Below are 17,932 nucleotides of genomic sequence, written 5' to 3'. Positions count from 1 at the left end.
ATTAAATTGTAATTTTTATTTATTAGTTTTAAATTTGTAATGAATTATTTCAAAAACAATTACAAATGATAGTGAGATAAGTGAGTATGTGCCAACCTAGTTGGGATGTACTCATCTATTATGATGTGACGAATTCCGAAATAAATTTATACTTGTAAATGATTTACTGATTATTAATAAAGAAGTTATTTTTATCATCTTTTATTTTTATAATTTCTTATACTTGTAATTTATGTCATTTCAAGTTATTAATAATATGATTGTTTTTATTAGCATTATCTTTAATTTTTATGTATATTTTATGACTTATGGTAATTTTTAAAAAAAAATTAAAAAAAAATCTGGGTCGGTCCGGAGCCCGGCCCGCTTAGGTCTGGGCCCGAGCCCGGTTTTTCGGATCTGCCCGGATGGACATGCCTAGTTGCAACCAACTCAACTTTTATAAAACATCAATTTTTTTAACATTTCCAAAAAATCTATGAAATTCATTAATAGTTTAAAATAAATTTTTAAAAGAGTATTGCGTTTATTTTTTATTCTTTATGATTCTAAAAAATATATTAAACAATTAGTTCCAACAAAATTTTCTCTGAAAATATTTTTGAGAAAAATTATAATATTTTTTTGAATAATATTATTTTTAGGTAAACATGTTTTTCAAAACATTTTTAGAAAAAATTTATTTTAATTATTTTTTATTAAAAAATAGTATTAATTTAAAAAACGTTGTATTTTTATAAATTATTATCTCCTAAAAATTATAATTCTTAATCAATGTAAAATTTATGAAAAAATATTATTTTTAGGATAATTATTATTTTATAAATATGTTATTTCCAAAAGGAAAATATTATTTTCCTTTTTTAAAAAATATTTTTAATAAATCAAAATTTTGGAAATAAGATTAATATTTTGGAAAATATCATCATTTTAAAAAATTATTTATTTTCTAATGATATTATTTTTAATGAAAATTTTCCTATTTTTTCTAAAAAAATTTAATCCTTAAATATTATTTTATAAAAATAATTCAAAAATTAATATTTTTTTCAAACCTTAAAAAACTAAAAGCTCTATAAATCCCTTTTTAAAATCTTTATTTTTTTCAAAAAATAAATATTTAAGAAAATATAAAAATTGAATTAATAATTTAACAATATGTTAATGGTAAAAGAAAGTTTTATATGAATGTAATAAATCAAACAAACAAAACTGCAACTATAAGATATAAATTTAAAAAATGAACTAAATAATTACAAGTTTACAACTGCAATTGCGAATAAGAAGAGTTACGTCATCTTAGTTACATGCAAATGACACTTGCATTGCAACTATATATAATTGCAGCCTACTAACTAGGTGCGGCTTGCAACATCAAAAGTTTGTTACAAAAGCAAACTATGCAAAAGAAAGATCGCAATGGCGTTCAAATTGAACAACAAGTCATAATTCAAATAACTCAACATTAGAAACATGCTTCGAGAAGCCTTTTGAAAACTGAAAGTTATATATTCTACGTTTTTTCCCCTCCTCTTTTCCTCCTTTGGGATATCTAGGGTCTAGGCACTGCCAAATTAGTACTTAAAAAAAGTTTCCTGTTGCGAAAGCAAAGCCCACGATAAGATTAAGACACGGCATCCTTCGAATGAGTGGCCGGGGACATCGAGGGGGTCCATTTTTGTACTTTGTACGATAAGTTCCAAAATAGTGAAAAGAAAAGAGTAAATTTCACCAAACCCTCTGACGTTTTTCATGGTTACTATTTAACCCTCGAAACTCTATTTTTCCACACTAAACTCCTTAGCTATTTGGCAACCAAAAAAAGTGTCTTATCTAAGAGCTTGTGTCTTATTGACTTGGTCAATAAGCTAGTAGAGCTGTTTGGTGACCAAAAATAGGAGGAGATTATTTTGAAGATTGTGTCTTTTGCAAGTAGCTTTTGGAAAGCTATCTCAAGTAGCGTTTGTCTTTGGGAAGGAGCTGCCAATTTTTTTCTTCCGTTTTTGCCCATAATAATTCTAATTTTATATCAATAATATTGCATGTCTTTTTTAGTCATTTAATAAATTTAAGCTAGTTGTACAGCTACTTTTGCCAAACAGCTCTAGTCAATCAGCTAGCTACACAGCTAACAGCTTTCAGCTACAATTTTACAGCTTTCAGCTAGCTTAACAGCTTTCAGCTATAATCTCGTAGCTTTTAGCTAGTTTTGCCAAACAGAGCCTTAATCCCCCCACCGCCACACACGAACCTCCCTAAATTTTCCTATGAAATCTCAACCTTCTTTCTTCTTGCGCACAGGTCAAGATCCAAATCCTGATCATCTTACATACTCGTCGTTGAATTAATATTGCTTATGATATTAGAAGATTATGAAATCATCTAAAATATTTTTTCTCATCCGAGCTGACTCAATTGAGGATATATTTTTGTTGCTCAAGAGCCAGTACACGGATCTCTACTGCTAGACCGAACCATGAATGGGGGTTATGGTCCAAGACTAACGGTGTTAACGTTGGAAAGTTCTTTGGGGAAGGTGTAAAACTCTACCGGGAAAATTAAATATAAGGATGGGTTCATGGGGAACGTTTTACAAGTTGCGGGTTTATGTGAAAGTTTTCCCAAGAAAAACTTTCGCTCGTCCAAAGCGTGTGCTCAGAAAGCGGCAACGTGTGTTTGACTCTATGTTGCGGGAAAAAAAAGAGAAAGAGAAAGGAACGTCGGGTTTTTGATTCTTTTGCGAACACGATGGGCCCAATTGCCACCGTGGATGTACCTCTTATCGTCGTTCCACGTGGCATTCTCTTATTGGTTAGATATATATTATCTGCGATATGATGGCCAATCCCAGCACGAGAAAGGATATGACAGGATAACTGACTACGTTTTGATTGTGACCATCGAATTAGTACAGGAGAGGTCGATCGAAGTCACAAAACAACGGCTGAAGTCTATCATCAAATTTTAAATTGCAATCTGGATTGTAAAAAAAAAAAAAAAAAAAATTCATGTTCAAAGTCTTGATTTTAATTAACGATGAGCGAAGAAGAAAATAAATGTGAAAAACACAGACTTGGTGATGTATATCCAGAGTTTGAAATTAAAGAACCACTTGCTTAATTATCTCAGTTTAGGAGCTATAATACGGTTAATACCATCCCTCCGCAAAGATATTGATGAGAAATTAGGGGTAGAAAACCCATTTCATCATTTTGCACATGCGGAAAAACATGCATATTCACGCATTTTTTGTCATTTGTTTACTAGAGATGACGACGCATAAATTTTAGGTCTGATAAATTGCAATGCTTCTTACATTATATCAAGTCATTGAACAAATGACATGTAAATTTTACATCAAGCTATAATAGCATCTATATATATTGTATCGCATTACTAATCTAAGGACCATAATGAAAAATAATCTTACTCGATAGGCAACAAGCATGAAAATTATTTCCACACATACGATTCTGATATTACAAACGATCACACTCTTAAATTAAAATTAAACCACACATGTCGACGCTCATGTTTTTCCTAAAATACTACAATATTAAAGCTATGCTCGCGAATGTATGAATATCTTAAGGGGCTATTTGGTTCACCAAAAATTTATGGACGTAGGATGCAAAAGCACAAAAAAAAAAGTAAAAAACATTTTGTTGCATAATAAGATTCCTAATATGTTGGTTATTTCAAAAAAGAAAGAGAAGAGTAATAAATAGTTTTTACAAAATGCCAAAACACCCAATTTGCCAAAAATCTTTTATTTTGGAGAGGAATTCAGGTGAAGAGCCGACAACACCCTACCATATCATCGCCCACCCAAAGATTAGAAACACTAGAGACACACCCTTAAACCACACTATCAACCACACCCCTCTCTATCTATAGTGTTTGTTGGGCCCCACATGTTTTACTAAAAAAATCATAAAGACACTATAGATAGAGAGGGGTGTGGTTGATAGTGTGGTTTAATGGTGTGCCCCTAACACTACTCCCCAAAGATTGGGTACGATTACCCCTATCTAATAATATCGGATGTTGGCATTATGCCGGTAGCGAGCTCATCAAAGATAATCATAAACATATTTTATTTTATTTTTCCCCTTTTAGAAACTGAACCAAACAAGATATTATATATTCCAAGATTCGTTTTTCCTATTTATGGGTTGTTTGGTTGTTTTCCGAAAAAAATCGAAAATGAAAACCCCACATTTCAATTCATTTCAAGAGATTTCAAGACATTTCCCGCATTTCTTTTTTTTTATGTTTGTTTCGCAATAAAATCACCCTTGCGTCACCGCCACGTCACATATGAAACAAATCCAGCTGCAATAGTAATAATATTTCGATTTTTATTTCTTGTGTTTGTTTGAACATAAAAAAAAGGAAATGAAAATCAACCGCAATAGTAATAGTGTTTTTAGATATTAAATAATCTGTTTTACTCATAGTCATTGTTTCAATGGTGCTTTTAGTAATTAAAAATTCATTGAAGTAACATTTCCAAGTGCATGTTTTCAGAGGTTTTTGGTGTGAAAACACTTTTTCTCAAAAATCCGACGTGGCATCCTACGTGACACCCTCATTTCTTTAAATCACAAAACGAAACAAACATGTGATTTAAAAATCAGTTGAAACCAAAATCCTACATGACAGAAGGAGATTTCTTAAAATCTGACTTGGCGTGGGGTTTTCTCAATTTTTTTAGCAAACAAACAGCACCTTCGCATTTTTAGCCAAACATAAACTTTAGCTTCCTGCTTCCGACATACAATTTAGATATGGACAAATTTTGAAAATCAACTTTTTTGGCAATTTAAATAGCAAAACCGACCTCATATGGTTTTATCCAGCAAAACCAACCCTTTTCGGAAGAAAAGGGTCGGTTTTGCTGTGGTGTAATTTTTACGAAATGCACGGGACTGCTAGTCCCGTGCATTTCAAAGCTGGGTTGAAATGCACGGTACTAGCAGTCCCGTGCATTTCAATTGAAATTGGTATCTCCTCCGGTGGCAACAAAAATGCTGGGTCTCTCCCCATGTATCGGTGACTCAACCCCCAACGTGGCCGCCATCTCCCTCTCCCTCGTCATATACACCCCCCTCACCAGCTTAACACCCACCACAAACCCCTCCCTCTCTGCTGCCCCCACAATCCCCGCCAGCCTCTCCTTCGCGTCCCTCACGTAACACTGCACCGTGCCCAGCACCATCGCGCTCCCGGACCCCGACTTCTTGTTGAATTCTAGAGCCGCAGAGTACGTGAAGTAGTCGATCGCGAGTTGCACTGTGGAGTACTCTGCTTCGATTAGGATCGAGAGGTTGAGCTCGACGCAGCGGTTGCAGAGGGTTGAGAGCCTGTTAAGGGACTGTCGGAGGCTCAACTCCTCTATTTCTGTCAAGGGTGGGGGCTTTGTCGGGGATTGAATGAGATTTCCATGGGAGGTCCAGCAATGGGTCTTTTTGTTGCCACCGGAGGAGATCGCTGATGCAATTTCAAATGAAATGCACGGGACTGCTAGTCCCGTGCATTTCAACTCAGCTTTGAAATGCACGGGACTAGCAGTCTCGTGCATTTCGTAAAAATTACACCGCAGCAAAACCGACCATTTTCTTCCGAGAAGGGTCGGTTTTGCTGAATAAAACCATATAAGGTCGGTTTTACTATTTAAATTATCAAAAAGGTTGATTTTCAAAATTTGTCCTTTAGATATCTCATATCTTGAGGGGTACCTCACAGCCCACAGAACCAAAGCGGGCCACGGCAAAAAGAACGCGCCAAAATAAGAGAGAGCTTTCATAGCTGACGCTGGGCCCCACCGACTCACGCGGAACATAATATAAGAAGAGGAGACGACGGACTCCCGCTTATTATTATATTAAAAAGGAGGAAGGAAAAAAAAAATTTGAAAGAAAATGCTATGAGATCTCAAGCTTCGAAGTAATCGATGGAGCTCAGCTGCTCTGTGTCACGCTCTTGTTCTCTATCCTCTCTCGCGTCTCGTTCCTCTTCCTCGTCGTCTTCGGTCGCGGGCATCAAGCTCGGCACGAGAGAAGCTAGGGAGAGAGAACGGAGCAGCCGCCGGTGGAGCAGGGTTCGGGCTTCGGTCGAGGGCGCAGCGAGGGGAGCATCGACGGCGCTCGCGGCGGCGGAGGCGGGGATCGCCGGAGGTCGAGCTTCTCCGCTGGAATCGAGGTCTTTGCGGAGGCGACGCTGCTGCTGCTGCTGAGATTGCTGTTTGGGAGAAGTTGGGGGCGGTTGTTAGGCTCAGCTATGGGATCGGTGAGAATAAGTTTTTTTAATTATTTTTTTATTTTTAGATTATGACGGAAGGCATGTGTATATAGGGAACCAACGGTTGTTATGAGTCTTATCCAGAGGCGCCGGGGCTATTTCTGTAATTTAAGTAGGATTTCAGTATAAAGTTCTTTATTTTTTGTAAGAAAGTAGGGAAAATTGGTTCTTTTAATCTCAGGCTTTTGATTTGTTTTAGAATCTCAACTTTTAAATTTGTTTTTAGCCCCAAGCTTCTGTAGTAACCGAAGCAGATGGTGCGATCTGGAAAGGGGAATTCTTGGTTTAGACTTGCAGATTTGGAGAATTAATCTTCAAAAAAAAAAAAAAAAATTTGTTTTTCCAAAAACTCATTTGCTCTGCAGCTCTCTTACTCTACCAACCAACAAATTCAAATGTTAAACTTCAAAATCATCATATTTTGAGGCTAGCTAGCCGTCAATTTGGCCAAGTTGTATGTGAAATTAATTGATTTTAGGTTCTAATTTCAAAGTATTAAAATTTAGGTACGGCATGCTCTTGAACTTTCTCCTTCTAAATTTTACAGCATGCTGACTTTACTTCATCATGTTCGGTGTAACTATATTTCCCCCCTTTTCTTTTGCTGTATTTGCAACTAATCGAACCCTGTGTCTGTTCTTCCAACTAGGTATCTACGGAGCGATGGCCCTAGCAGGGAATTTCATATGCTCAATCACCGGAGTAGATAACACCGGCGGTTTTGATCCGTCACTCAAAGCTATAGTCGACGGGCTCGGCTATGCGGCCCCCCCAATTATGGCCCTCCTCTTCATCTTGGATGTATGCATTCCCTCACAACTTATCTTGAATTCTACTTGCCAGAAATCTTATACGAGCTGGTAATTTCTAAGGAATTTTTACTGATAGATAAATGAAGGACCATCAATTTGTTGTTTAACTTGTATTTATGGTTAACCTTTTCGTAAGCAAGTTTACTAGGCTGTGGAAGCACGTTTTGGAAATGTTGGTTTCAAGAGACGACGTATAACGGTATAAGGAATCTTAATTCTGTGGAAAATTGGTATGTAGCGTATTTGACAAAAGACTTTAATTGTTAGATTGCTTATTAAGACCAGCTCAACCTTGTTACCCATACAACAAAAAACTAACCTAAAAAAATTTGTGGGGTTTGAGCTCATACCAGAAATGATAATTGAGCAGGAGCGAAATAAGCCACAAAAATGGAAGCTGACTCTTTCAAAAGAAAGCTTGCCTCTAATACTGAATTGAATGTATCGAGATCAGCCTACTAGTAAGAATGCTGTCAACCGCTTCTTGTAGTTGTGGTTAACTTTTTCGAAAGCAAGTTTACTTGGCCCCTGAAATACTTACTGAAAAGGTTGCTTTCATGTAGGGTTGTCAAATGGGTGGTTTTGGGTGGATCATAAATGGGTGGGCACATTATAAAGTTCTCTTGCAAATAATCCATTTAGCTATTAGACTTTTATATATAAAAAAGTTTTAGGGGCCTATTTTTTGAACTTACAAACACGAAAAACACCATCAATGGTTTAGAATTTTAAAAACAATCTTGAAATTTCAAAAATTATCAACAGCACCCTGTAAATTTATAATTTGCAAAAGAACTTTTAGAAACTTATAAAAACATCCTCAAGAGCTCAAAATTACAAAACAATCTCAGAATTTTCTAAACATGCAAATGACACATGAAATCTAAAAATTTCCACTTGTGCCCTATAGATATAAAATTTGCAAAAAACACCCTCAAAGTTTAAAAAAAATGTAAAAAACACCCTTAGAGGGTTTAGAATTACACAAACCACTCTGAAATTTCAAAACCTACAAATGACAAGTGAAATTTAAAAATTACCAGCAGCCTGATGAAAATTTATAATTTGTAAAAAACACCCTCAAATTTTAGAAATTACAAAAAACACCCTCAAAAGTTTAAAATTATATAAAACTCTAAGAATTTTTTAAACTTACAAATGACATGAAATTTGGAAATCTCCAACATCCCCTTGTAATATTAAATATTGAATGTGTTTTTTGTAATTTTTTAAAATTTAAGTGTTTTTTTACAAATTATAAATTTTTAGGGGTTGCTGGTAATTTTTTGATTTTATATCATTCGTAAGTTTTGAAATTTCAGGGTGGTTTTTATAATTTTAAAACATTGAGGATGTTGTTCGTAATTTTTAAAACTATGAGGGTGTTATTTACAAATTTTAAATTTATAAGGGACTGGTAAAAATTTTTAGATTTCGTGTCATTTGCAAGTTTAGAAATTTTTGAGATTGTTTTGTAATTTTGAACTCTTAAGGGTGTTTTTTACAAGTTTTTATACTTTGAAAGTGTTTTTTGCGAATTATAAATTTTTAGGGGGTTGCTGGTAATTTTTTAGATTTCCATGTACCTTAGCTAGGTTTTAAAATTTCAAAGTTATTTTTATAAATCTAAACCCCTAAGAGTGTTTTTCTCATTTTCTAAAACTTTGGGTGTTTATTGTAAATTTTTAAATTTATATGGGCTTTGTAAATGTTATGATTTCATATGTCATTTGTGAAGTTAGAAATTTTTGAGAATTTTTTTGTTATTTTAAACTCTTTAGGGTGTTTTTTATAATATTTAAACTTTGAGGGTGTTTTTTGCAAATGTTAAAATTTTAAGGCTATCGGTAATTTTCTAATTTTATGTGTGCTGGTCATTAGTTTATTTAAGGTGTTTTCTATAATTTTAAACTTTAAAAAATATTTTTTGTAGTTGTTGAAACTTTTAGGGTGTTTTTGTAAAAATACTCATCTAAATGGGTAAATGGGCGGGTAATAGCCCACCCATTTATGACCCATTTATCTTAAATAGAAACAACGTCCACCCATGACCTACTAGTTCTTGTGCACGTGCAACGCACGTGGTTAAATATCAAATTTATTTATTTATTTATTTTCTTACTATAAAATAAGCCAGACTCATTTTCAGCTAAAATCTATAAACATGGATTATTACATTTACCATAAATTTTATTTAATTTTTTAAAAATTTGTGTGTAAAACTGGGATCAATATACTTTTATATACTTGCATACATAACATTTATTTTTTAAATTATATCAAACTTAATGTAACACATTTGTTTATTAGATCAAATCATCGATCGTCAATTTATTTATCTTAGTCATTAAATGTAGTGTTAAGTTTGTAAAAAATACGATAATATATTATTGATGTGTTAGTAAAAATATAACCAAATACTTAATATTAAGATGGTTTGTATAAGCTCAGCATAGAGCACATACTTTTCACAAGACTACAAGACATATTAATTATTGATAGCCTTAAAATAAAAAATAAATACTAAAGATTAATGATGACTCTAATATAATTTTATATGACAAAAGTATTCACATAAGCATATTAAAAATTTTGCATGAAAATCTCTTCTAAAGATTCGTAATTTTACTCAAAAAATTAAGTTGTATTATAAATTATTCAAAAAATATTATCCTTTATCCATTCTTTTTTCATATCTAGTTGAGCTGATATCAATCCTTCTCCACCCTTATCTTTTTCTTGGGCAATTTTACATAGTATCTTCATCGTCTACGTCAATTGTGATATCATATTAGTATATAATAAAGAGCAAAAGACAAGACAGGAGTCTAGAAATATATTAGGATATACTTGGATCAATCAAATTATATTACTACCATAACGAATATGCATCAGAGACAAAATGTGTTGACAATCTTAAACTATAAAACATACTATATGTGCTCTCTAATATAACTTTTTTAATGTAAGCAACCCTCAAAATTAATTTTGAAAATATCTTGGAGCCAGGAATAAACAAGTAACAAGTTTGCAATGGAAGCTAGGGAAACGTAGCACATTCTTAAGAATTGTTAATCTTTGCTTAATTTGTTTATAATGACAAAATCTCATTATTAACTAAATATAAGACCTAGTACATTATTTTTTTTATTGTGCGTTAAAAGCAGGCAGAGGACCCATGTGAGTCCTTATCACAATGAATGTTATACAATTTAAGTACAAAGAAAAAAGAAGAGTTGATCAATGGTGTAGTTGGTGAGAGGGAAACTCTAGCAGCTTAATTTGGATACGTGGATATATTATGGATGGAGATGGAGAAGTGTGGTTTTGAAAACAGTGAGTGTGTAGAGGTAATTAATATGGTTTTTATTTGTGTGATTTTCTTTCTTCATTTTCAAGATATCCATGGTCCTGTGGATATATATAGCTATATCATTGCTGTTCTCTTTTGGTTTTGTGAAAGAGTTTGGGTGTTAAAAAAATTTATATTATCTAATCGGTTAAAGTAGGATCATATAAGTTAAGTTCATACATGAAATTTATTTTAACCAACACATATATGTAAGTATTACAATTGGCATTGAGATCTAAGATACGTGTGAGATTCTCTTTGACTTTTATACAAACAGTAGCTATTTAAATAATAATAGTACAATAAACTTTGTGATCTGAAAAAAGATCAAATATAAAATATAATTAATTGCTTTAAAATAATCTAATCTAATCTAATAAAAAAAATAGATGAAAGTGATGTGAAAATTATTGCAATTTCATAATTCATAAATTTTAAACAATCTAATCTAATTAAATAATCTAATCTAATAAGAAAAAAAATAACAAATACATATATCTATTGAAAGAGATAAAAATGCTATGAAAATTATTATAATTTCTAATCCGAAAAAAAATCAAACATGCAATATAATTAATTACTTTAAAATAATCCAATCTAATTCAATAATAAGAAAATAGATGAAAGTGCTATGAAAATTGTTGTTATTTCTTAATATGAAAAAATTAAATATACAATATAATTAATTGCTTTAAAATAATCTAATCTAATCTAATCTAATCTAATCTAATAAGGAAAAAATAACAAAAGCACGTACCTATAGAAGGAGATGAAAGTGCTATAGAAATTGTTGTAATTTCTTGGCTTATATATATTGGTATGTGATGTTGCATGTGAGAGATAACAATTATAAATAAATTTTTATTTAAATAATAATAGTATAATTAAACTTTGAAACTAATTATATAGTACCGTGAACTACGTGAATTTTATTCAGTGAGAGATCGTCACGTTGTGTCCTCAGATCACAACTGTTTGTCTTAATTTTCCCTTTTTATAATTTTGAGAATAACTTTTGTCTCTTTAATTTATTTTTTGGATTTTGCAAATATCCCGTCCATATTATGTACATTTGTAGGTCTATTGTTCCTGGGTTCGACCCTTGGGGCAGACATTGTTTGTCTCTTTAACTTGTTTGGTTTTTGCATATGTGCCCTTCATCTACATTTGTAAATTTGGCATTTAATAATTTCATTCAGGTTTGCATTTCAATTTAAACTATATCCTTATCTTCATACTATGTATATCCAATAAAAATTCATCAATTTATCAACTTACTCTATGGATTAGTATTTTGAATTCTAATGGTATTTTTGTCTACCGAAAGATTTTTCCGAACTCGTGCTTTTAAAGGGAATATGATTTAACTAAACAGATAGGTTTGGATGGTTCAATTAGTGGGTGTGTATGGGTGGGCAAATAATTTTGGGTCAATTTTGTCATCCCTACTTTCAAGGGACAACTCATAGGATCTTAATCCTATTGAAATTGGGTTTGTAGCGCATCTGGTGAGGACTTCAAATGGAAGAATTCCCTATTAAGAGTGACCAACCTAGCTTTGTCACCACTACAATGGAAAACTTACTGAAATTTAGTATGAAAACGTTGTGGGGTTTGATCTCGTACCTGAAAATGACTGGTAGGTGTGGAATAAGCCACTACTGAAATTTAGTATGAAAACCTTGTGGGGTTTGATCTCGTACCTGCAAATGACTGGTAGGTGTGGAATAAGCCACAAAATTGGAAGCTGACTCTTTCGAAAGAAACCTTGACTCCAAAACTGGATTGAATTTTTTTTATTAAAAAAAACTAGATTGAATGTATTAACATCAGCATACCTAAAAGTTTAACCTCTTATCATTTAAATTGAATTGTCAAGCACTCCACTTTTTGGAGATAAATTGTCAAATGTTCTTAGACTTTAGATTCCTCTTTTTTGAATTTGAAACTTGAAACTTGTATCACATGTTCTTTTAGTAACAATTTGTATAACATGTTAGATTTGGATCTGATACTTTCTGATTCACATTGATATTTGATGAGAATAGACTAAAAGAAAGACGCGAAACTTAAGTTGTAATTGTTTATGTTTGACCTGTCATCTACACTCTACAGCACCTTCTTTTATATGTTAAACTGGCAATTCAATTCATCTTAATATTTGACCTAGATCAAATACTTGCTGATTCACATTGATATTTGATTAGAATAAACTAGAAGAAAGATGTTAAACAATAAGTTGTAATTTGATTCATGTTTGACCTGTCATTTGCAGCACCTTCTTTTATATGCTAACCTTGCAATTCAATTCATCTTAATATTTGACCCACTTGTTAACAAGAAAAATTACCTAAAATCCACGTTTATGTGCACTTTAATACCAAAATTTCACCCTTTTTAACATTGATACCCTAAAGTTCTACTTTGACAATTTTCTACCCTGAAGTTTTCAATTTGATGTTGATTTGACAATTTGATACCCAAAAGCCCTAGCTTTGTTCCTCACTTTCTTCAAACTCAAAAAACTGAAATTTGGATGTAAACTTGTTTCCCATTCACATTTATATGTTTATATATTCTTAACCAAAATTAATGGCAACTTTTTTGCACTTTTGTGTATCAAATTGTGAAAATAGAACTTCAGGGCATCAATGTTAAAAAAGGGTGAAACTTTAGGTTATTGTGCAAGCAACCCTTAAATCTAGAATAGATGTTATTGGAAGTTTTTATATTAAGCTTAAATGATCACAAACAGGATGAGGTGGTGAAGTATTCACCCCATGCCCGAGCAATTAGAGATGTGGAGGATGAGGAGCTTAGGAGTTTTTTCTATGGCATGTCGCCTTGGCAGGTACTTACTAACCTTAATACTCATTCATGTTGTCATGTATTCCAATGACCAATGATACCGACCTCTGAAATTTTGCAGTTTATTCTCATTGTTATTGCGAGCTCAGTGGGAGAGGAGCTTTTCTATCGTGTCGCTGTGCAGGTGAGAATGTGGAAGCTCTAACATTGGACGGTGCAATCATTTTTCACGTTTTCTCCATTTCTCTGCTCACTTTATTATCCACTAAATTAGTTGGAAACTAAACTAATTTCATTCTTTACATATCATACTTTGAAGAAGGGAAGAATGCTTAGGTTTTATCAGTGTTAAATTAAATAAAGCTGGTTTTCCAAAAATTGTAGTCATATGTTGGTCAGACTTGAGAGTACACTGAGAATATCGTCGGTCTTATTGAGCCTAACCACAGTTTGAAACTTGTACAAGTTGCCAAAAATGGTTCCTTGATCATGAAAATAATAGAAGTGTCTCGAAACAATTAGGATAAGAGTACTAAATGTTAGAATATAAAAGTATAACCTCAACCCTCACTACAACTTCGGAGTTTTGGTGTAGTGGCAGGTTCCTTTGACATAGTATTAGAGCAACTCGGATTCAATTCCCACCGGTCACCGGTCACGAATTTAAAGTGGATAAAAAAAAATTCAATATTGCTGCTTAAGTCCATTTCTTGGCCCATAAAAGGGCACTCAACTTGAGAAGGCATTGCTGGAAAATAAAAACATAACCCTCACTACAACTTCGTAGTTTTGGTGTAGTGGTAGGATCCTTGGACCCTAAAGTTATAAGGGGGAAAAGAATCAGAATTTTATATATACTAGAGAAAAAGCATGAGTTTAAGTCAAGAAGCTTTCCAGCTTAACAATAATTTCTCTGCTTTACAGTATTACCTTTCTCAATTTGTTGAATCCTCCTTTTATTACAGGGCTCGTTGGCTGATATATTTCTGAAGGGGACTGAACTTGTGAAAGACTCACGTGGCATCGCTTCTCTGGTATGCTTATTGTCCTTCTATTTCTCTGATATTCTGCATAAAGTAGTCATAAGTAAGTATTTCTTCTTTGTGATTTCACAAAAATTTTGAAGTCTCTAATATTTGTGGGTTATTGTAGACTGGTATGCTGCCTCTTTTTGTTCCATTTGCTCAAGCATTTGCCGCTGTGATAACAGCTGCCCTTACTGGATCTCTCTACTACATTGCAACTGCACCAAAAGGTAGGTTTTTGTCTGAGCTATCATGGTATCACCTATATGTATTTTTGATTGAGCAATTGCACATACTATGTCATAATCATTTTTCATCCATTTCCTATATGGTTCTATTGCAGACCCTACTTATGTGGTCGCACCGGTATTGCAGTCTCGTTCAGGCCGAGAAGACCTCAAGAAACTTTTTGCAGGTCAGTGCCCCCGCATACTCTAATGGAAAAGTTTACAATTAGAAAAACTATTTCTTTCCCCAGTCTCTTCTGTGCACTTCTGTATTGTTTTAAAACTGCAGCCTTGAATAGTCACTATTTTTTGTGTGTATTTAATTATGGATGACATACACTGGTAAAATACGAGCTAGTTATCCATTGGACTGTTTAAACAGCACCTCCGGTTTATGTTACTTTTTGGAGTTGTGGTGTCTGATCGTATTGTGCAGGCTAACCCCCTGAGTCGCGGAAACAAAAATTTGTATGTTATGTAGAAGGGTATATCTGTAATAATACATGTAGCCCTAGTCTCTTCTCTATTTGTGTTCATGGTCACTCTCCGTTGTAAGTTTAACTTCGCCAGATAGAAAGAAAAGAAACCTTAGTGCAGCCGTGGAAGTAGGCATCTTGCCGGACCACGTAAAAATCCATGTCTTCTACAATTGCTTTTGTTGTCTTTGTTGTTCTCTCTCACGCTTGCAGGTAGATTTGAACCCTAACATTACTGACCAAGAAAATTTTGGACAGAAGCTGAGTAGGCACTCTCAAACCAACGTTTTTGTTGAACTAAAGTTTTTTTTTTTTTTGAGTAACTTATTGAACTAAAGTTCACCTAACTAGAAATTAAAGATGGAGGGAAATCATGCGAACCGTTGCAAGATTGCTTATGAGTCTGAATTTAACATGGTCAGTTTGAAGCTAAGATGGCAATAGCTGCGTGCTGCTGCTGCCTGCCTCTGTATTACATTTTTAAAAGATAATACTGTCTGGATTCTGTAGATAGTATTTTAGGCCGTGATGTATATGTCACAAGTTAGTGTACTAGATGTCTGACTTTGGATTATGTTATGCAGCTTGGTATGAAAGAAGGCAAATGAGGAAGATATATTCTCCACTTCTAGAAGGACTGTTGGCTCTGTACCTTGGCTATGAGTGGATTCAGGTAATTTGTATCACCAAATTTGGCTTTGGGTGTTTTTCCATGACAAACTCCACACTTATTAACCACCAAAAAAAGTTGTTTTAAAATGACATTTTCAAGCTATTGCAGACAAATCTACTCCCACAACATTACACTTTCAAACGATTGCGGATGGATACTATTCTTATAACATTACATTTTCAACTGACTGCAAACACATTTTCTTATGACATTAAATTTTGAAATGATTGCAGACCGATAATATTCTTGCACCTATGATCACACATGGTATATACTCCGCCGTTGTTCTTGGGCACGGGCTATTGAAAATTCATGATCACCGACGAAGGTTGAGAAATAGAATAAATCAAGTCAGGTTGGAAGCAAAAAGTTCCAACAAATTATAGAGCTTGGTTGGTAATTCTCCAATACTCAAGAAGAAGTTGGAAAGCTTGGCCCTGTGATTTTTTTTACCGGTACATTGCAACATCGTCAGGTGATGTCAAAGCAGCAAGCAATGCACAGAGTCTATAAAGCCACTGCCGAAAAGTGTGGTGACAAGAAATAATAGTTTTGTGTACAAATGATATAGTGTTAATGTATAGATGATATGATTTTGTATTATGCCTTGGTTCAGCTATGAAGACAGAGAGTTCAGGTTCTCTGATGCCCTGCTCTAAATTTATCAGCCCACTGGCAATTTCTGCAATTCATACACTATTATCAATAGTTTTATTTGTAGAGATATCTTCTATAGTATGTGAATTTAGCTGTTTGTAGATGAGGGATCAATCTAAGAGTATAGGTGGATATTTTTAGTTGGTTGTCATTTGACTTAATTTGTTATAATGAATGCTTTGTTCAACAATCACGCCTATATTTGTAGTAGTTATGACTTTTATATCTCAATCTAGGTTGTTCTTTAAATAATAATTAATCACTAGTATATATTAATTATGGTATTAATAAGGATTAAATTGATACATAAATGTTTATATCAAATATTTTCAATACATCATATTATTAATTTATTATATTATTGATAATAATAATATTTTTATTAGTACTTTAAAAATTATCCTTAATATAATAATGATAGTTTATTTATGGGAGTTAATTAGTAATGACAACTTAATAAATACATAAATATCATATTTTAAAGACGTCATCATTTAATTGTCTCACTCAAATTGTTCCATTATCCTCAACTAGTGTGCACCTTGTGCTTTGCACGACCCCCTATTTTTTTTAAGCATTGCATTTTGAAATTGCTTCTCTCTAAGTTTTAATACATTTGCTTTAATTATTGTATGCTTAAAATTATAAATCATATCTACTTCTCTATACTTAAAGAAGGATCTAAGTTTTAATACATTGGATTTAGAAATCATATCTACTCCTCTATACTTAAAAAAGAATCCAAGTTTTAATAATACATTTGATTTACTTTATAGTTTATGATACAATAAATTATTGTAGCATGAATAGTAACTTCAAGTATGAAGGAGCAGATTTGATGTACTGTTTATAGTACAGTAAATTACTGTAGTATGAACAATAACTTTGAGAAACTCTTCATGCTACAGTATTTATTGTAGCATTTACTGTAACATGAACAATAATTCTTTGAGTTCTCCTTTAAGTATAGAGGTAGTTTGTCTCAATCAAATTGTCCCATTACCCAATTTTTATCCCACTTTACCCCTCAAATTATCATAAGTGTATAAAATTATCCAAGTGAGACAATTGTCCCAGTGGGCCCCCAAATGTCCCGGTGAATAACCCCCCTAAAGACAGGGGGTCATATATAACCATGAGACAAACTATGCGACGTATGATGTGTCTTTATGATAGTCATTGATATTCGTTGAAATTTTAAGAAAATGACGTGTTATCTTATCTTAACCACTTCTATAAGAGTGAGATGATCTATACTACAAATAGAAGATCTGCAATTCCAAAGCTAACGTTCTAATCACTCATGAATGATATAGATCACCACTTTCTATGGGATGTTCTGATAGAATCCTTACTCATGAATTTTGGATAAAAAAGAAGCACTCTACTAATAAATACTATAGAAAATGGTAAACTATATCGTTCACAAGTGATTAGAGGATTAATATAGAAATTACAAATCTTCTATTTATGACGTAGATCATCTTATATATAACTCTCTTGTCAACTTTATAGCTATTTTTATAACAAAATTATTCGACTTTCAAATATCCACCTACGCTTTAGATTGATCCCTCATAATTATGAGGGACCCTAATT

At 33.0% G+C, this 17,932-nt stretch overlaps 1 protein-coding gene and 1 pseudogene across 1 annotated transcript; one reads left to right on the top strand and one right to left on the bottom strand.

Moving 5' to 3' along the window:
- On the bottom strand, positions 4,994-5,584 carry LOC109825553 (proline dehydrogenase 1, mitochondrial-like). The gene has a single exon (XM_020392404.1). It carries the CDS (start codon positions 5,582-5,584, stop codon positions 4,994-4,996), a length of 591 nt encoding a protein of 196 aa, XP_020247993.1.
- On the top strand, positions 5,884-16,467 carry LOC109826071 (annotated as a pseudogene).

The sequence above is a fragment of the Asparagus officinalis genome, chromosome 10 (assembly GCF_001876935.1).
Source record: "Asparagus officinalis chromosome 10, Aspof.V1, whole genome shotgun sequence".
NCBI classification, from domain to species: domain Eukaryota; kingdom Viridiplantae; phylum Streptophyta; class Magnoliopsida; order Asparagales; family Asparagaceae; genus Asparagus; species Asparagus officinalis.
This window is presented reverse-complemented; position numbering and strand designations above follow the sequence as displayed.

Bases quoted from the DNA above. Each gene is read 5' to 3' on its own strand.
- LOC109825553 (XM_020392404.1), bottom strand. From the start codon at position 5,584: ATGCACGAGACTGCTAGTCCCGTGCATTTCAAAGCTGAGTTGAAATGC.